Source organism: Esox lucius, chromosome 19, assembly GCF_011004845.1.
Source record: "Esox lucius isolate fEsoLuc1 chromosome 19, fEsoLuc1.pri, whole genome shotgun sequence".
NCBI classification, from domain to species: Eukaryota; Metazoa; Chordata; class Actinopteri; order Esociformes; family Esocidae; genus Esox; species Esox lucius.
Window position 1 is genome coordinate 43,103,554 of NC_047587.1, and position 22,137 is coordinate 43,125,690.

Consider the following 22,137-nt stretch of genomic DNA (forward strand, 5'->3'; position numbering starts at 1 on the left):
ACATTCTGCCAGTCATTGTGATAATTTGAGGGGAGACATTTAAGGGTTATGACACCCTGTTCTAATGGACCAACTTGGACTAAGACAACTCCTGCCCTTATTTAAAATCAAGCAATGTCCTTAGTTTACAATAAAACTATGTATTTAACATAATGCACTGTTTTAATAGAGGTTTGTTTATTTAGGACCAAATTGGAGAACACAAAATTGCAATTAATCATTAACTATATACAGCTCCAGAAGAAATTAAGAGACCACTGCATCTTTTTCTTACCTTTCCAAAAATTGGAAAAGGAAGGTTTTCAGTGTGGAACAGAAGGGTTACAATTAAGAGACTATTGCAAACTGAACACTTCAGTTCCTCACTCAAAACTTTCCTTTTCAACTTTTTTTAGAAAGGAAAGAAAAGGGTGCAGTTTTTTTTCCCCTAGCTAGCGACACGCACACGCACACGCACACGCACACTAAACTCTGAATATCATCAAAAAGTTTATTTATTTCAGTAATTCCATTCAAAAAGTGAAACTTGTATAATGTATACATTCATTCAACAAAGACTGATATATTTCAAGTCTTTATTTCTTTTAATTATGATTATTATAACTGACAACCAATAAACTGACAACCAAATTCAGTATCTCAGAAAATTTTTATATTATGAAAAGGTTCAATATTGAAGACACCTGATGCCACAGCTAAGTAACTCAAAACACCTGGAAAGGCCTTTAAATGGTCTCTCAGTCTAGTTCTGTAGGCAACACAATCATGGGGAAGACTGCTGACTTGACAGCTGTCCAAAAGATGACCATTGACACCTTGCACAAGGAGGGCAAGACACAAAAGGTCATAGCTAAAGAGGCTGGCTGTTTACAGAGCTGTGTCCAAGCACATTAATAGAGAGGTGAAGGGAAGGAAAAGATGTGGTAGAAAAAAGTCTACAAGCAATAGGGATAACCGCACCCTGGAGAGGATTGTGAAACAAAACCCATTCAAAAATGTGGGGGAGATTCACAAAGAGTGGACAGCAGCTGGAGTCAGTGCTTCAAGAACCACCCCGCACAGACGTATGCAAGACATGGGTTTCAGCTGTCCCATTCCTTGTGTCAAGCCACTCTTGAACAAGACACAGCGTCAGAAGCGTCTCGCCTGGGCTAAAGACAAAAAGGACTGGACTGCTGCTGAGTTACGTTCTCTGATGAAAGTAAATTTTGCATTTACTTTGGAAATCAAGGGCCCAGAGTCTGGAGGAAGAGAGGAGAGGCACAGAATCCACGTTGCTTGAAGTCCAATGTAAAGTTTCCACAGTCAGTGAAGGTTTGGGGTGCCATGTCATCTGCTGGTGTTGGTCCACTGTGTTTTCTGAGGTCCAAGGTCAACGCAGCGGTCTACCAGGAAGTTTTAGAGTACTTCATGCTTCCTGCTGCTGACCAACTTTATGGAGATGCAGATTTCATTTTCCAACAGGACTTGGCACCTGCACACAGTGCCAAAGCTACCAGTACCTGGTTTAAGGACCATGGTATCCCTGTTCTTAATTGGCCAACAAACTCGCCTGAACTTAACCCTATAGAAAATCAATGGGGTATTGTGAAGAGGAAGATGTGATATGCCAGACTGAACAATGCAGAAGAGCTGAAGGCCACTATCAGAGCAACATGGGCTCTCATAACACCTGAGCAGTGCCACAGACTGATCGACTCCATGCCACGCCGCATTGCTGCAGTAATTCAGGCAAAAGGAGCCCCAACTAAGTATTGAGTGCTATACATGCTCATACTTTTCAGTTGGCCAACATTTCTAAAAATATTTTTTTTGTATCCAGAAAATCACATTGTATGATTTTTAAATAAATAATTTGCTTTTTATTGCATGACAAATATTTGATCACTTACCAACCAGTAAGAATTCCGGCTCTCACAGACCTGTTAGATTTTCTTTAAGAAGCCCTCCTGTTCTCTACTCATTACCTGTATTAACTGCACCTGTTTGAAATTGTTACCTGTATAAAATACACCTGTCCACACACTCAATCAAACAGACTCCAACCTCTCCACAATGGCCAAGACCAGAGAGCTGTGTAAGGACATCAGAGATACAATTGTAGACCTACACAAGGCTGGGATGGGCTACAGGAATATAGGCAAGCAGCTTGGTGAGCAGGCAACAACTGTTGGCGCAATTATTAGAAAATGGAAGATGTTCAAGATGACGGTCAATCTCCCTCGGTCTGGGGCTCCATGTAAGATCTCACCTCGTGGGGCATCAATGATCATGAGGAAGGTGAGGGATCAGCCCAGAACTACACGGCAGGACCTGGTCAATGACCTGAAGAAAGCTGGGACCACAGTCTCAAAGAAAACCATTAGAAACACACTACACTGTCATAGATTAAAATCCTGCAGCGCACGCAAGGTCCCTCTGCTCAAGCCAGCACATGTCCAGGCCCGTCTGAGGTTTGCCAATGACCATCTGGATGATCCAGAGGAGGAATGGGAGAAGGTCATGTGGTCTGATGAGACAAAAATAGAGCTTTTTGGTCTAAACTCCACTCGCCGTGTTTGGAGGAAGAAGAAGGATGAGTACAACCCCAAGAACACCATCCCAACTGTGAAGCATGGACGTGGAAACATCATTCTTTGGGAATGCTTTTCTGCAAAGGGGACAGGACGACTGCACCGTATTGAGGGGAGGATGTATGGGGCCAAGTATCGCGAGATCTTGGCCAACAACCTCCTTCCCTCAGTAAGAACATTGAAGATGGGTCGGGGCTGGGTCTTCCAGCATGACAACGACCCGAAACACACAGCCAGGGCAACTAAGGATAGGCTCCGTAAGAAGCATCTCAAGGTCCTGGAGTTGCCTAGCCAGCCTCCAGACCTGAACCCAATAGAAAATCTTTGGAGGGAGCTGAAAGTCTGTATGCCCAGCGACAGCCCCGAAACCTGAAGGATCTGGAGAATGTCTGTATGGATGAGTGGGCCAAAATCCCTGCTGCAGTGTGTGCAAACCTGGTCAAGAACTACAGGAAACGTATGATCTCTGTAATTGCAAACAAAGGTTTCTGTACCAAACATTAAGTTCTGCTTTTCTGATGTATCAAATACTTATGTCATGCAATAAAATGCAAATGAATTACTTAAAAATCATACAATGTGATTTTCTGGATTTTTGTTTTAGATTCCGTCACCTACAGTTGAAGAGTACCCATTATAAAAATTACAGACTTCTACATACTTTGTAAGTGGGAAAACCTGCAAAATCGGCAGTGTATAAAATACTTGTTCTCCCCACTGTATATGTATCTATAGTGCTGTCAAACTAATAATCAAATGAACGTCTGTAGTTAACATACATACGTAGATTTATCACACAAACATAAATATATATGTTTGTCTGATGAATGCTAAAACAGTGCAAATATACAGCGGATATAAAAAAGGTCTACACACCCCTGTGAAAATGCCAGGCTATTGAGATGTAAAAGAACGAGACATTTTCCACCTTTAATGTGACCTATAACATGAACAATTCGATTGAAAAACTAAAATCTTTGAGGGGGAAAAATAAAAAACATGGTTGCATAAGTGTGCACACCCCTAAACTAATACTTAATTGAAGCACCTTTTGATTTTATTACAGCACTCAGTATTTTTGGGTAGGAGTCTATTAGCATGGCACATCTTGACGTGGCAATATTTGCCCACTCTTCTTTGCAAAAGCGCTCCAAATGTTCAATTGGATTCAGGTCTTGGCTCTGGCTGGGCCATTCCAAATTTTAATATTCTTCTGGTGAGGCCATGCTTTTGTGGATTTGGATCTGTGCTTTGGGTCGTTTTCGTGCTGAAAGGTGAACATCCTATTCATCTTCAGCTTTCTAACTGACGCCTGAAGGTTTTGTGCCAAAATTGCCAGGTATTTGGAACTGTTCATAATTCCCTCGACCCTGACTAAAGCCCTGGTTCCAACTGAAGAAAAACAGCCCCAAAGCATGATGCTGCCACCACCATGCTTCATTGTGGGTATGGTGTTCTTTGGGTGATGTGCAGTGTTGTTTTTGCGCCAAACATACCTTTGGCCAAAAGGTTCAACCTTGGTTTCATCATACCATAACACATTTTCCCACATGCTTTTGGGGACTTGATGTTTGTTTTTGAAAACTTCAGCCAGGTTTGGTTGTTTTTCTTAGTAAGAAAAGACTTCCGTCTTGCCACCCTACCCCATAGCCCATTCATATGAAGAATACAGGAGATTGTTGTGACATGTAGCACACAGCCAGTACTTGCCAGAAATTCCTACAGTTCCTTTAATGTTGCTGTAGGCCTCTTTGAAGCCTCCCTTACCAGTTCTCTCGTCTTTTCATAAATTTTGGAGGGACGTCCAGTTCTTAGTAATGTCATATTTTGTGACATATTTTTATCCACATGATGATGACTGTCTTCACTGTGTTCCATGCTTTGGAAATTATTTTGTACCCTTCTCCTGACTGATAACTTTCAACAATGAAATCCCTCTGATGCTTTGGAAGCTCTCTGCAGACCATGGCTTTTGCTCTGAGATGCAACATGTCAGGAAAATCCTAACAGCTGAACTTTTTGTGATTAATCAGAGTCACTGTAAATGATGGCAGGTGTGTAATGACTTCTATTTAACATGAGTTTGAATGTGATTGGTTCATTCTGAACACAGGCACATCCCCAGTTATAAGAGGGTGTGCACACTTATGCAACCAGATTATTGTAAGGTTTTCATTTTACATTTTTCCCCATTGAAGATTTCAGTTTGAATTTAATTGTTCACATTATAGTTCACATTAAAAATGGAAAAAGTTCTGACATGATTTATCTCTGTCTCATTTCCAGTCATTTGTTTTGAGGTAAAAATGTTGTGCGGCTGTTAAAATTTGGGCATCAACTGGCTATATTAGCTGGTGAACCAAAAAGTACATTTCCTACCCTGAACATGGATGGTAAAAAGATTACTTGCCATATTTAATATTTCTCACATAACAGGCAAACATCACAGCCCAATTGATTTAAACATTGTACTGTGATTCAATACCGTAATTTTTTGAAAATAAATATGGAGAACAAATAAAAACACAAAAATGTCTGCAGGTACAGCAATGTACACCTACCAAAAATATCAACACAACACAAACTTTGGGACCATATTTAATGAGCTGATATAAAATGACTAAAATGTCTGTGCACAAAAAGCATATATCAACCTAGAGTTATGTAAATGTTGGTTGAGTAAATCTCCTTTACAGAGATAACCCATTCACCATATCATCACACATTTGCACCTTGTGCTGGGGACAATAAAATACCAAATTAAAATGTGCAGCTTTGTCACACAAATCAATGATACCCATTCTCATTGAAAAACAACACCACACACAAGTCGGCCAAATGCACTTTGAAGCATGGTGTATGCATAAATAGTGATATCAACGTTGGATTTGGGGAAGGCAGTGATCAATTGCTTCAGACAACTGGTTTCAATATTATCTGGGGCAATCTTGAGCCCATTTTTTTACAACCGTCTCCACCTGTTAATGATGCAGTCTACCGCGGTGTGATACTTTACAAGTAGGCATAAAACTTGAAACAGAAATGTGGCTAGTCAATGGGATTAGACGTTCATTTAGAAATGGTAATTATACGATAAATGTATTCATCAAACCAGCTAACTGTTTACTACGTAAATGTTGTAGCCATTATTAATAAGCTATTGACTGTATTTATCGTAATCGTTATTTGCCTGCTATATATTTTAGCAAAACAAAAAGTTACAAAAGGTATACTTACCGGTACGCTACTGAGGCCCTGGTTTTGAGAGGCGATGGAGAGGACATTTTCGAAGTCCATGCTGAGCTTTTAGCTGACAACAGTACTGTAACGTTAACTGGTTTGACTCATTCGATAACGTTATTCCCAGGCAGAACGGCAAAGTATCACAGACTACCCCCCCCCCTAACTAGCTGTGTCCACATTCGTCAACCATATCTAGACTTTCTAATAGCTTCAGAAAATGTCACGGGCCAAGTTGGAAGGCTAACTCGCTAGTTTGTATGAATGTGACTAGCTAGCAATCAAACTCAGCGGATAAACAAGGCATACGTTGCAAGCTCGTGAAACGGAGCCTAGCTAGCTAGCTAGCCACGCACTAGAAGTCTTCACTATGATGACATCGGTTTAATCTACTTCAAACTAGAACCACAAACAATAAATTACATTTATCACAACTCGATATTGTGGGGGAACGAATATTTAAACGAAGAGTCAAGCCGAGCAAATATCAAATCTATGTCTATCTATTCGTGTTGCTTCTGACACCGGTGGCAAATATGCAACAGATATCGTCTTCCGGTTTGTGAACGTCATTTCCTTCAGAGATAAAACGGAAAATCCGTATACACTAACGGACTGGTGCGGCTTTCAAAACATAATGATAAAGGTAAATCTCCGAAAGCGTGATGGTTTCAAGAAAACGTGCCCTGATTAAAAAAAAGCGGATATCTTCTTTTTCTTGGAACAGGCTGTTACAGTCCGATTCGTAGGTCTTCCTTTGTGTGTTTCAGGTTGAATTCAAAATAATCTAGAATAGGAACTCGGAAACTCCAGCAAACGACTATCTCTCTCTCTCCGACCTGAAGATCGGTGGCGTGATGATTTGAACAGCTTCAGTTTTATATGTAGGCCTATGTACAGTACCAGGCACAAGTATGGACACAACTACTGCTTCCAGGGGATTTCTTTACTTTGTTTTCTACATTGTATAATAATAGGGCAGTGCATAGTGAATCATGTAGAAAGAGTGGTATGCTTTTCTATGCTTGAAGCGGGCCTGTAGGCCAATATATTTAAGATAGCTGCTCATGACTGCTTCTCCTTGGATATAGGATAGTGAATAATACAGGGACCACAGTATGTGCCGTCTTGTTAATATTAGTAGAAGGCACAGTTGAGCAAAATATGAGGGATGAGAATATTGTTCAGATAAATCAGTCCCAGATCCACAAGGGGACAAAGTGGGCATTGTTTCCCCTTAAACACTGCAAATGGTATATCAATTAGATTTGCCCACCATTGATAAAAAAAGGCTCCCTCAGTCATTTTATCCTGGAGCTGGTCCTGAGATAAATGTTGAATGTGCAGAAAAATGTTAACACTCAAACAGATAAACATCAGGGAAGGGTAAAACAAGTGGTGTCTGATCACCCTCTACCGACGGAGATTTCTTCGGAGCAGCTCCAGGATGAAATGACTCAGGGGGCTTTTTTTGTTTTTTTATCAATGGGTGCATATCTAGTTCATATACCATTTAAGGTGAAACAAAACGGGGGGCACAGATTCTTCACTTTGCCCAGCCATGGATCCGGAACTGATTTATCTGAACAATAATCTCTGACCTCATATTGTTCCTATGACACATTGAGACTTGCTCTCAGTTTGGGAAAAACCTTTGTGTTGCAGGTTTCTGTATAACATCGGTGACACTGAGTATATTTCCAAAGCAACATCTGTCGGGCTGTCAGAAATGTGACTCTGGCACTGAAACGTTTACTGTACACTTTTGTAGTGTTCCCAAGTCACAGACCCACAAGACTTATCTAAAAATAATTATACAGAATTGTAGGTATCAGTCTAATCGTATCAGTAATAGGTTAGACTGTGTTCCATTGATTAGGGCTTTTTATCTCCTCATGCATGTGCTTTACTCAGGATTAACTCAGAGTGAACTGAACTGATTGTTACCACCTGTTCTGAACCCGTCAACTCTGAGTTTGACAGCTCAGAGTGAGTCAACCCAGAGATGTTGTTTAAACTCAGAGTATGTTAACCCTGCTTTCTGAAATACCCCCATTGTATTTTTGTTGTGTGGAAACCAGCATTAGCTGATGGTTTAAAGACAGCTAAGAAGGTATCCTCATCAACACATAATTAACAGAGAAGCTCAAAATTGACACTCTTTTGTCCATGTCATCCATGAATGTTTCACAGTCTGCAAAATCATTAAATAAAAACATGGGGAGAGAGCTTCTTGTTCTTCCTCTCGAGTTTAGGCCTTTCTGTGCATCTGCACAGCATCCTCTATTTCCTCATCATTCAGGGGGGAGGACTTGTACCAGGTCACAGAAGAAGCCCATGTTGGCATTTACCCAGGCAACAGCATCCCCATGTCAAGCAATGCATCTTGGCAACTGAAATGAAAGATCAAAACAATCACATAGAAGATGGCAATGACAAAATTATCTCTTAATAACAACATAGTGTATAAATAAATGGATCTTGCCTGCTTGCATATAGTGACAGGTGGATCAGTGTCATCACGCAACGTTAGGTAGTTATAACGTATACCCTAATTGACTAGAGCTAGCTAAGTAGCCTACCTCGTCGCGTAGCTAGCTATCTTTAAACGTAGCTATAAAGGTTGTCGTGTGTTCTGGAACTAGCAAGCAATTCGAATCTAAGATTCAAATAAAGAATTTAGTAGATAAACGATCTTAGTGAGAACATTACCTATCCCTAAATATATAGCTAGATGTTGAACACCGCTTCATGACGCAGAAAAGTAGTCATCGCAACGCAACATGGTGGAGAGAGCTCGTGGTTGCGGTGTCAGCATTTCCTTGCCCATTTGATAGTACTGCTGACTTATCGTGACCATAAAATAAACACGTATGCAATAACCTTATTTATAAAAGGAACATTAAATTCTATCATTTATATTTAAAGATCTTTTTAAATAAAATGGGAATATTATTCAAGAAAGGACCAATAATTATAACCAGCAATATTATCACAATATAAATTTTAGATGGGAACATTATTTAATAAATGATTAAGTCATATAACCATCACTTTTATTATCACAAGAAATGTAACACCATGGGAACATTATTAAATAATGGAACATGTAATTGTAACCATCGTTATCACAAACGTTATAGGCTATATAAACGGAAAACTACAATAGTGTAATATTATTCACATGTTGTCCTATTTCTGAAATGTAACATGTTTGTAGGGATGGGTAATATGGCCTACCAAGGTTAGCGCTTGACTGTGTAATATAAGGTCGCAGGTTCGAAACACCACCTTGCTGATTGTCCGATATATACAGGTGCTGGTCAAAAAATTAGAATATCATCAAAAAGTTGATTTATTTCAGTAATTCCATTCAAAAAGTGAAATTTGTACATTATATTCATTAATTACACACAGAATGATATATTTCAAATGTTTATTTCTTTTAATTGTGATGATTATAACTGACAACTAATGAAAATCCCAAATTCAGTATCTCTGAAAATGTGAACATGACTTAAGACCAATACAAAAAAGCGATTTTTAGAAATGTTGGCCAACTGAAAAGTATGATCATGAAAGGTATGAGCATGTACAGCACTCAACTTAGTTGGGGCTCCTTTTGCCTGAATTACTGCAGCAATGCAGCGTGGCATGGAGTCGATGAGTCTGTGGCACTGCTCAGGTGTTATGAGAGCCCAGGTTTCTCTGATAGTGGCCTTCAGCTCTTCTGCATTGTTGGGTCTGGCGTATCACATCTTCCTCTTCACAATACCCCATAGATTTTCTATAGGGTTAAGGTCAGGCGAGTTTGCTGGCCAATTAAGAACAGGGATACCATGGTCCTTAAACCAGGTACTGGTAGCTTTGGCACTGTGTGCAGGTGCCAAGTCCTGTTGGAAAATGAAATCTGCATCTCCATAAAGTTGGTCAGCGGCAGGACGTGGTCTAAAACTTCCTGGTAGATGGCTGTGTTGACCTTGGACCTCAGAAAACACAGTGGACCAACACCAGCAGATGACATGGCACCCCAAACTATCACTGACTGTGGAAAGTTTACACTGAACTTCAAGCAATATGGATTCTGTGCCTCTCCTCTCTTCCTCCAGACTCTGGGACCTTGATTTCCAAAGGAAATGCAAAATGTACTTTCGTCAGAGAACATAACTCAGCAGCAGTCCAGTCCTTTTTGTCTTTAGCCCAGGCGAGACGCTTCTGACGCTGTGTCTTGTTCAAGAGTGGCTTGACACAAGGAATGCGACAGCTGAAACCCATGTCTTGCATACGTCTGTGCGTGGTGGTTCTTGAAGCACTGACTCTAGCTGCAGTCCACTCTTTGTGAATCTCCCCCACATTTCTGAATGGGTTTTGTTTCACAATCCTCTCCAGGGTGCGGTTGTCCCTATTGCTTGTAGACTTTTTTCTACCACATCTTTTCCTTTCCTTTGCCTCTCTATTAATGTGCTTGGACACAGAGCCCTGTGAACAGCCAGCCTCTTTAGCTATGACCATTTGTGTCTTGCCCTCCTTGTGCAAGGTGTCAATGGTCTGTCTTTTGGATAGCTGTCCAGTCAGCAGTCTTCCCCATGATTGTGTTGCCTACAGAACTAGACTGAGAGACCATTTAAAGGCCTTTGCAGGTGTTTTGGGTTAATTAGCTGATTAGAGTGTAGCATCAGGTGTCTTCGATATTGAACCTTTTCACAATATTCTAATTTTCTGAGATACTGAATTTGGGGTTTTCATTAGTTGTCAGTTACAATCATCAAAATTAAAAGAAATAAACACTTGAAATATATCAGTCTGTGTGGAATGAATGTATACATTATACAATTTCACTTTTTGAATGGAATTACTGAAATAAATCAACTTTTTGATGATATTGTAATTATATGACCAGCACCTGTATTTAGATATACATTTTATAAATGCATTAAATACAGAGGAAGCTCCTATCCAGCAGAAGCAGGTTGCCCTATCATCCCCTTGTAGAAAGCCACAGTATGAGAGAGTAACTGCAAATACTGTTGTGTTTAAAGAACGATATATCACAATAAGGTGCATGGCCATGCACAGACCTCTGGAAGGGCATGGGCCAAACTCAAAAAAGGGCATCCCCCAAAAACAATTTAAATAATATAAATACCTGCACTCGCAGGAGAGATAGACAAATGTTTTAATGCACAACAGCAGTAAGTATTCAATTTATATAATATGTGCCTGTGAATTTGGAAACTTTTTGGTTCAAGGCCCAAATAGGTCTGCACTATTTGATGTATAATGTGTTTGCTGGCCAGAAAATCAAAGTTATTGATACATTCATAGGTCTATAATAAATATGTAATTTGGATCAAGTTTGCGATTTTTTAGTTTAATAGAGGGTAAGAGTGCTTTTACTAACCACAAAAACATACACTGGGCCGAACTGAAACACCCTGTGCCTTAGTTGGTCTACCTCTGGCCTAAAACAAATTCCACTGCACTTTTATTTTTTATTTATGATTACATTTGAAAATATATATGCCATATAAGAACAGCAGCCAAAATCAGTCTTCTAATGTAAATGTAGAAAGGATGGAGACACCTCCTGTGCTGATAAATAAACTAGCTGATGGTATATTCATTTCCAAATACAAAAGTGTCTGCCTACCAAGAGGATGTGAGCCAGCTGAACCTAGTAACCTTACAGATGTGTTAAGTTAATGTAGCTATTATAGTAATGTGCTATTGCTACTGAGCAATATGTTCCAAGCTAGCCCTACTAAAGCTGAGAGTAACTAGCTAGGTAGCCAGCAATTAAAAAAATTAATAATTATACCCATTTCAGTTGTTAGAGGATGAATTTTAGACTTTGTCAGACAGGTGGGGTGAAAACAGCAGCAGGAAGAATTGGTTCACGCACTCACCAGTAAACCAGTGTATGTTTTATGTTAGCTAGCTGGCTGCTTATATGCGGATTATTAGCATTGTCCAAATACTTGAATGGAAACGGTTTGTACCACTATCAGAAAGCTGCTTCGGATCATGAGCCGTTCCAAGCCTTCTCCTTACTTTTTCTTCCCATCATTCTGGTAAAGGTTGATCTTATATTCATCTCTCCAAAGAATGCTGTTATAGAACTGGACTGGCTTTTTAGACGTTTTTTGGCAAGTCTGATCTGGCCTTTCTATTCTTGAGGCTTATGAATGGTTTCCACCTCAAGGTGAACCCTCTGTATTTTTTTTGCAGCCTAAGGATGACCAGTTTCACTTGCATTGAGAGCTCCTTTGACCACATGTTGTTGGTTCATAGCAACAGATTCCAAATGCAAATGCCACACCTGGAATCAAGTCCAGACCTTTCACCTTGTAATGACTATCATAGCCTAAATGTCCATTAGCCACTTCGTTAATTGGTTATGGTGATGCTTGTCTCATTACTCACGTTAAATTCCATTCAATGATTTAGTTTGATGTTCCATTTAATGTAATTCCATAAAGTTTTAACAAATAACTTTGATATTGTTACCGTAATGCTGAGTAATGGTTCAGAGAGAAAATAATCCTGTAGTGTTAGCTGTAAAGTATCATGGTGATAGCAGTAAGAAACCATAAGCACCCATAATCAAGAACAAATCAAACTTCCCACACCTGGCCATTTATCACAAAACACCCACCTCGTGACATAAATGTGACTGACACCTAGTGCCCTGGAAGAGTGACATCCCAAAACAACTAGGCAATACAATACAAGAAATGGCTCCAGCACACCTGCTTAATTGAAAAAGAAATAATCAAGGAATAGCCCAAACCTGTCCATGAAACAGCTTTTGAGTCTATTGTCCAATTACTTTTGGTCCCTTGAAAAAAAGGGGGCTAAATATTAAAGTGCTGTAATTCCTAAACTCTTCCTCCAATTTGGATCTGAATACCCTCAAATTAAAGTTAAGAGACTGCACTTTAAGGCCATATTCCTGATTTAACTGTAACTTGAATATGTTTTGGTAAACAGCCTAAGTAACAAAGCTTGTGTCAGTGTCCAATTATTTCCGGACCAAGCTTTCTGCTCATGTACATTTATAAAGAAAAATGTACCTAAAAGAATGAATATACATATACACTCTACTTTTATTATTCAGTGGGAGTTTGTAAATAATGATGTTAAAATGTGAAATGTTTGTGTATTAATTGCATTATGAACACCAATATGCTTCTATAAGAATTGTATTCTGTTTGATTAGCAACCTGATAAAATCTAAAATCCAGCATAATAAATGGACTTTGTTAGTCAAAGCCCAAATGTTCTTAAGGCTGAGCAGTGAAGCCAAGGAAAGATACAGACTTTAGTTAGCAAGCCCTGTTCTTATTGTAGCCACAACAGAAGACACCAGGGCTCAAACTATTAAATCTATGGCACAGCTTCTGACAGCCAAGGTGAAGTTGCTGGTGTCTCTTTTGGTCCTTCCGTTTGGGCAGAACAGAAACGAGTGGTTGGTCATGAGGTCTGTGGACTTTGACCTAGATCTATTGTTGCCACGACAGCATAGAATATGATAGGACACTATCTTCAGCAGAAAACATTATATTTTGTGAACTGACAAGGGAGGGTATATGAAGATAAAAGCAACAATGTGACTTTATAACAGCCCATGGTATTTTGTTTTTGACTTGTTCTCCAAATTAAAGAAATGTATCAACAAATATCCAGTCTTTTGAGAAGTTTTTTCGGACGTTTCCTCTGAAAACTGGACTTTTCCAGAACAGGAGGCAGGTTGCCAATTTCAATTTATATACTTATAAGCCTCGTACTGAAATTCAGTTTTAATGGCACAACCATATTAAAGGATAATACTTTATAGGTAAATACGGCAGCAGTGACATGAACACATTTAGACCTCAAATATTATTTTGTTAAATATAATATATTTTTTGATTTTGTGAGTACTTTTCCTCCTAATGAAATTGCATGTCGCACAAAAGGCTTATAGGTAACATAGATTTCCCACTTTTCTCATAACCCAACAATGGCTGGGTAAATGAAAGTAGTATGAAAAACCCTGTAAAATAGTACGTAAACAATATATAAAATGTTGAAACTGAGAAATTTTATTTTTTCTTGAAAAAAAATATGAATTTGATGCCAGGAACATGTTTAAAAAAGCCGGAACAGGGGCAACAAAAGATTGGGAAAGTTGTGTAATGCAAAAGGTGAAACATCTCACAAATAATTAGGTTAATTGGCAACAGGTCAGTAACATGAAGGGGTATAAAAAGGGCATCCCAGAGCGGCTGAGTATTTCAGAAGTAAAGATGGGGAGGGGTTACCCACTCTCTGAGTAAGGCTGCGCAGGCAAATAGTGCAACAATTTAAGAATAATGTTTTTCAATGTAAAATTACAAAGAGTTTGAGAATGACATCATCTACGGTACATGCTATCTTTAAAAGATTCAGAGAATTTGAAGTCTGCTCCATTTGGCATGGCAGCTCTCCCTCCTCTCCAACGCTTCACCTCACAGGTGTACTAACCACCAGCTATAGATTGATGGCTGCAGCGCCCCCATGGACACACCTGTTCTCTATCCCCATTTAGTTGTGTAAAGGTATGCACCGATACCACTTTTTTTCAGGCCGAGTACAAGTACGAGTACTTACATTTTAGTGCTTGTCGATAACAAGTACCGATATCAAGTATTCAAAGCTGCACTAGGTAGGTTCTGGTCTTTTCACTTGACTAAAAAGCTATTGTGTCACTGTCCCGTGTTGTCCCTGTCCTTGTCTATCTGGTCATGCTCCCAACCTGGACTAGGTTTAAATAGACTCTGGACACTGCCCACATGCATTTATTCATTATTACAATTTGTACTCTTAATATGTTCACCCGGCACATCCAGAAGAGAACTGGTCACCCCTCTGAGCCTGGTTCCTCTCTAGGTTTCTTCATACATTTTGGCCTTCTTAGGGAGTTTTTCCTAGCCACTGATATTCAACACTACTGTTGTTTGCTCCTAGGGTTTAAGGCTGGGTGTTTTGTAAAAGCATTTTGTGACAAATGTTGATGTAAAAAGGGATTTATAAATGCATTTGATTGATTGATTGATTGATTGATAACACAATGCTTAGTGGTGTCTAGATAAATATTCAAACTTGGCAAGATGTCAATGCATGTAAAAATGATCCTATGTTGAGACGTGACCGAAATGTAACTTTTTAGCTCACCAGCCAAGGGGACTGGTAGATGAAAAATTCCACCAGCCAAGCATACTTTTGACTGGCCAAAATAATAATTTATTTTTTGTGTCATGTATTCATTAATTTCAGTCAAATCAATCAATCAAATGTATTTATAAAGCCCTTTTTACAACAGCAGTTGTCACAAAGTGCTTCACAGAGACACCCGGCCTTAATTTCAGTACATTTCATTGAGATAAGGTATTTTGTTGAATACAAACTTTTTATTTCAGATGAGAAAATTAGTTTAGTTAGTTTCTGCTTTTATCTTTAGCATACTGCCCACACACAAAACAACTAGTCACCACAGCCTCAGCATCATACTGTAGCCAGGCTTTTGAAACTCCTTCATCTCCAAACCTCCAATTGTCACAAAATGTTATTTTTCCATGTGATGCTACAAACATATTTTTTATGTATTGCAATAATGTCATCCCTTTACATCAGTCTCTCTTCCTTGTGAACTTAATATTATTTGACAATACGTATTTAACATCATTCCGTAGCAATCCAATTACTCCCCATCAATTCATCATTCTTAAAAAAAACTGTTCATGAATCGCCTCCCAGACTTATAACAGTCCCTCTCCAAACCTAATGAGCAAATCTGATGTTCTTTATATTAGAAAGGTTCTCCACATTAACTTATTTAAGCTCTAACCATTTCTTAATGTGCTCCTCCTTAACATATTCTTTACCTTGTCTAATGTATTATTTAAATAGTAATTTGTTGAATTTATATTTTATCCCACATAGTTTTTCCTTTGAAATTATAAAACATACACACAACCCATCGCAGGCTTTTATTTTGAAGGCAAAATACGTAAACCGGAGGTCTTATTGCTGCGGTCGAATCTCTAATGTTACCTGCATGACGTACTTCCATTGTGGCTATCGAGTTGTGAAAGTTAGCTAGTCGGCTTCTTACCTTGAGTTGTGGCTCAGACGATTCCTACCTTTTTATGAATGTGACAGAAACTGACACTTCAACACAAACGTGTGCATACACAGACAGAGCCAGTTACTTTTCTCTGACCTCACTAGCTATTTTAATACTTTGAACGTGCAGGAAAAGGGTTGCTCTGCTCTAATGCTCGTGTGATAAAGTGTGTGCAATTCATTTAATCTTTTCATACTCTGCTCTTAAAGTTTTTTCTGTCTTGTCGATTTATTTCACTTCTCCAGTGTTGGAGTTAGCTGTTGTGGTTCTGTGCTGCAAGAATTAGCATACTCATAGAACTCTGCGCTGTGTTTAAAGATGTTTGATCAAATTGTTTGTGTTAAATGTGTTTTTCTTTCATCCTCTTGACAATTTAGCAGAGCAGGGCTTGCACTCTACTTGTGTCATAGCTGACATCTCCGTCGTTCCGCTCTACCAAACTTCTATATTCTATACTTACGCCTCCAGAGGCGACAGAACCATGAAGTTTCACTTAATTTTTCTATGAGTATGAGTACAAGTTAATGAGCCCAGTATCGTCCCATACTGGTATCGCTACACTTGCACGTCACATACGCAAGGGACTGCATTAAAAACAGACATGATTCTGTAGTGCATGGGCTCAGGAAAACGAAAACCATTGTCTGTGAACACAGTACATCGTTGCATCCACAAATGCAAGTTAAAACTCTACCATGCAAAGAAGAAACCAGATATAAACAAGGTCCGGAAATGCCTCTTTCACTGGGTCTGGGCTCATTTAAGATGGACTGAGGCGAGTTGGAAAACTTTCCTGTGGACCTGACAAATCAAAATGAGAAATTATTTTTGGGAATCATGAAAGCCGCTTCCTCTTGACTAACGAGGAGAGGGACCATCCGGCCTGTTATCAGGGCACAGTTAAAAAGCCAGCATCCATGATGGTATAGGGGTGCATAAGTGCACATGGCTGAACAGTACATACAGTTTTATGGAACAACAAATGCTGTCATCCAGATGCCGGGTTAGCTATTCAGACATCTCGAGGGGGTGGAGTTTTGAAGAGGGCTTCAATGTTTGCAATATTTTTTCTGCCTTTGCGAACTTGACACAAATGTTGCCAACTTCGCAGGGGGGTGAGGGGCGGGATAATGGAGGGCGTATCTGGTAACACTATTGGTCAGTTGGATCTTGTGACAACCTGAAGTAGGATGAATCATAATCGTCACAATGGCACATCTGGAAAAGTGTCTCGTAGGAATAATAGGGTATGGTCACGAATATAAAGATACCATCTAAATTTTTAGCTTTTTTCTCTCCAAATCAGCTTTTGTATTTTTTCATTTTAATAATGGATCGGCTAAGCACAAGTGTATGTTTCATCATTCTCCTACCTCGGTGAGGGAGAGGACTCGCTGGGGCTGTAAAGGCAGTACTAACACATGATAATGTTAGCTGCAAACAGCATTTGTATGATTTGTGGTAAAACGTTTGATACATTTTAATTATTTTAAGTTCTCCGTGATGTACAGTATGGCATTAGATTGGCCACCAGGCCATGCACATATGAACATGCCATACCCTGTTACGCTATAGCGTCTCACTAAATTGATACATCCGATTACAGCCAACAAGACAAAATAGAAAGCTGACGTATGTAGCCAAATTGAGCCGAAATGTATTGACTGTTAGAAAAGAAAAACGTAACTGAAATATTTAATAGTATGAAAATACTAAATGTCTTCGTTCAAACACGTTTTTTCCAAGTTCGCTTCTTCTTATGATTAAAACTTCCCACCTTCGTTCGAGTCATTTTTTTTCAAAACCACGTTTTGAGCCTCTATTGGCATGGAGTCGCGTCGAAAAATGAGATTACAACCAGAAAGAAGCACACGGAGAAATGATGCATACCACTATAGCTGGCACTAAAGACATTCATCACCAAAAATCGTTGTTAATAGCACGGCTATTAAATAGAATAAATCATGTTTTGGTTTATTAATGTTAAACTTAAAAATATTAGCTGTACAGCTTTGTAAATTACTATCGAAATGTATTTTCAGTTTCTTGCAAAACTGATGTTATTTTGTTGATGTATTTTACCATTATTACAGCTAGTATTACCATTTTTGTATGCTAGTAAGTAATTGTTTCACTTCTTTCTTTCAGCCCGACTGCACATCCTTTCCTTTTCAGAAACCATTTGTCCCAATTCACAGACTTTCACCCCTTCTAGCCCCAGTGAGCCAATAACCCTTTTTAGCAAAGATGGAGTGATTTGTTTTGTCCCCAACACATAAGGGGTTGGTGTGCTGCTCCACTGTTGCTTGCCACATAGCCTTCTGCTGTTCTAAAGACATCAATCACCATGCCAGCCAGGATTAATGCAGATCCTGGGTTCTCTTGTCCGGTACAGACAAAGAAGGTACCAGTTGAGGGTACCAGTTGACCCGGCTCAGGTTCAAGGAATCCTGCCATGCCTGTAAACCTGCCTCAGAGACAGTTCATCAACCACTGAAGATCCTGCCCTGTGGATTCTCTGGACAAAGGGTTACAGTCATCAACCATGTACATCTCCACACACTGCACACTGTTAGACGTTGATGGCCTTTTCCATTCACACTCCATATCTGTGTCACAGATAATATGTTGTCCTGGCTGCTTGTTTGTCTGTTTATGTTCTGTGTTATCCCCAGAACTAAAGAGTGACCCATTGGAAGGGTCGGCAGGCTGGGACCCATTACTGTGTGTAAAACCGTTGTATTTCTAGTGTTTCTCATTTGTAATAGTTTTTAATCTTTTACACTTTATGCTTGGTTGCAGTGTAGACCATAAAATATTGAGTGTAGTCATTTGCATGCCGTATTAGCACATACGGCATGCAAATGACTATAGCCACTTTGGGAAATCTCTGTTGTGCTCACATTGACAGAGGAATATAAAAGGAAGGCAGTTATGGGAGGTGGAACATGGGCCTTATGAATTGTTGAACTGTTCTAGTCTAAGACCCTTTGCTAATACAATGCATTATCACTTATCATGGTATTCGAGTTGTGCGCTGGAAATAAAGTAATCTGGGTATTGAAGACAAGTTTCATCCTAAGGGAGATCTTTTGACATCTGTACCACTGATGTTGTGCACTTAAAACATAGCCAATTCTCCTGCATGGCTACATTACAGTTTTTCTCAAATGCTAAAACACATTTCACAAACGTTTCCTCCATGTTCCCCAATGTCTAAACACAACACCCTTTTCTAAAGCTACATAAACACAACCACACCTTCTCACTTCAAAACTCAAACTTTCACACCAAAAGAGCAGCTGGAAGCTTTCAAAAATGTAAACACTATACATATCATTACTCACTACAGCAAAACAATTGAAAACACAATGCTCAATTTGTGAGAAGGTTCTTTGTTTCATAACTGCCAATGCATATTTTTAGAAACTTTACAGTAATGGATCTTCTTAGATCTCTGCAGAGGATTAGGCATTTAGATTTGTGAGTTTCATATGAAGAGTATAAATCTATAGTAAATTCTGCATTTACACTACTGTAACACAACTCAATGCAAAAACAGAATCTATTGCACTCAACAGTACTCTTGAAAACATGATCAGGGTGTGAAGTTTTTTTATTTACTTTATTCACAACACACACACCACAATCACTGTGCGGCATTATGTCGCTGAGCTGCATCGGGCCACATCACCTCATCCAGGCTATATTGTCTCTTGCCAGGCACCGCGGGAAAAAAGCCCTGGAATGGCGAATCCATCCTTGCAAGGCCTCCACTGGGATGTCAACACAGGCCAGCTCCATTGCCCTTAGGAGGTTCTCTCTAGTGTATGGTTGTCTGTCATAAACCTTCCATCTCCACGATGAGAAGAACTCCTCTATAGGGTTCAGGAAAGGGGAGTAGGGTGGCAGACAGATGTTTAAAAAGTGGTTACTGTTGGTGGTGAACCACTCTCTGATTTGGTTTGTTCTGTGGAAGCGTACATTGTCCCAAATGATCACATAAATGGTGTTGTTGGCGGTCCAGGAGGATGTCTTTTAGCTCCTCTAGGAAGGTGAGGAGACGTTGGGTGTTGTAAGACCCAAGGACAGCATGCCCGGTGGACAAGCCCCTCCAAACCCATGGCCACACAAAGAGTAATATTACCCCCCCGTTGGCCAGGAACCTCAGTGATGGCTCTTTGGCCAATGATGTTACAGCCTCTTTGCCCTCGTTTATGCAGGTTGAAGCCAGCCTCATCCAGGAAGAGGTACTCATGAGGTCTGGCCATCGCGTCCAACTGTAATATCCTCTGTGAAAATGTGAAAGTGCACAGGTGTTCAGAACAACAGTCAATCAGGTAGCACAGTATTGTCCAGAAGTAATGTAGGCCACTGAGCAACACAATATGTCCACTAACTGTACTGTGAACATGGATGTATACTTACTTGCACATACTCGTAAACGTAGGTCTTTGTGTCGCGCAGAGTTGTGCTCAAAGGGAACCCTATAGACCTGTTTCATCCGCATCTTTTGGTGCCGGAGAACTCGGTCTATTGTGGCCAAGCTGACATCATCAATGCTCTCAAAGTTGACATTATCGGCAATGACTTTGTCTCTGATCTCCCGGAGTCTGATGAGGTTGTTCTCACAAACCATATCCACAATGAGGGTTTCTTGTGCCGCTGTAATTTTGGCAACCCTCCCACCTCTATGTGGCATTCTTTCAATTCTAAAGAAAGAAACATGTGTTGTCAATTGACATGTTTTACAATACAGTAACAACTGATTTGAAACCAATAGACTACTTTCACAGGCTAGTAAAATTGTATTGTGACAATGAAAGCAATAGAGTACAATACCTGTTGTGTTGTCTGAATGCCCTGATAACGGTGGCCACGGTGAACCTACTCAGGTTTGGACGGACTCTTAGTCCTGCTTCAGCCATTGTCATGCCATGGACAATGACATGGTCAATGACTGTTGCTCGCATCTCGTCCGTAATGATGGTGCAAGGTTGTCTTGCTCTCCCTCCTGGACCTTCTCCTCTCCCTTGTTGGCCTGCTCCTCTTCCTCCTCTGATTTGAACTCCTCTTCCTCGTTGGCCTGCTCCTCTTCTTCCATGGCCAGCAACAAGTGTCTTCAATTTTGAGTCGTTGTGTGTAATGAATGACGCCAGGTGTGTTCATTGTGTTCAAATATTGCTGACTGTGGCAAGCATTTTGCATCACATGAGCTTTAATTTGAGAATATGAGCAGAGTTCTTTTGCAACTTGTGTTTTAGCAAGGAAAAATGTGTTAAGATTTATGAGAATGGAGGATTGTGTTTTGTGAATTGTGTCTTCATGTGAAATTTGTTTATGATATTGGACAATCATGGCTAGATTTAGTAAATGTGTTTAGACAACTGGTCATTTGGTTTATAGGATTGGCTTTTGTGTTTTGGCATTTGAGAAAAACTGTAATGAACTTGGTAGCTTAACACTTGACTTCAAACAAAGAGTCAAAATCAAGAGTGAATACTGTACCTGTATATCACAAACCTCTACTAATACTATCTGGTCATACAATACAAACTAAATGTGTAAAAAATTAAATGATATTCAGAATGTAAATACATTTTCAATGACAGCATTACAAAAATGTGTCCAAGGTAGTATCCTGGATAATGTTTATTGAATATATATGAATTCTATGAGCTACACTCACCAACAAAGGATAAACTTTTATCCTTCACGTTGGACCTGACCAAATCGGTAGGTTGACCCTCACTACTGCTGCACTTCTCCACATGGCCAGACACGTGGTCTTTTCCCCTTTTAATGCTCATCGTTGAAAAATGACAAATGGTCTGACCCTAACGTCAACAAAATGTACAAACTAATCAAACTATTAGTAACATTTCTATAGGTGAAATAAAACAACTAATTTATTACTGCATTGCTCAGTAAAGGCAAGGACTAGCTAAGACAGACGACGGAAGAAATCTGTGTTGCCAACTCGCAAGTTAAACAAGCAACCGCAGCTTCAAAAACAAGCCCAATACCGTTATAGCGTGTTACGGTCAATGAATGAGCCTTCAACAGTTTGAAACGCAAAACATGGGCCTACATATAATTTCCATACCACCACCAATATTGCTGCTAGTTTACAGTACTCTTTTTTTTAAACTGCTGCTAGTGTACAGTGTTATGTAT

At 39.6% G+C, this 22,137-nt stretch overlaps 1 protein-coding gene across 3 annotated transcripts in view; it reads right to left on the reverse strand.

Annotated features, from left to right (window-relative positions):
• spty2d1 (SPT2 chromatin protein domain containing 1) overlaps window positions 1-22,137 on the reverse strand; it is a 38,233-nt gene that overhangs the window by 11,375 nt on the left and 4,721 nt on the right. The window contains exon 1 of one of the 3 annotated variants that reach the window (XM_010884345.4): window positions 5,811-6,605. In XM_010884345.4, coding sequence (XP_010882647.1) covers window positions 5,811-5,870 — 60 coding nt within the window. In that variant the 5' untranslated portion in view covers window positions 5,871-6,605. Of the gene's footprint in view, window positions 1-5,810; window positions 8,207-22,137 lie in introns of those variants that run through there. The other 2 variants (XM_010884344.3, XM_010884346.3) reach the window with 2 other exon arrangements.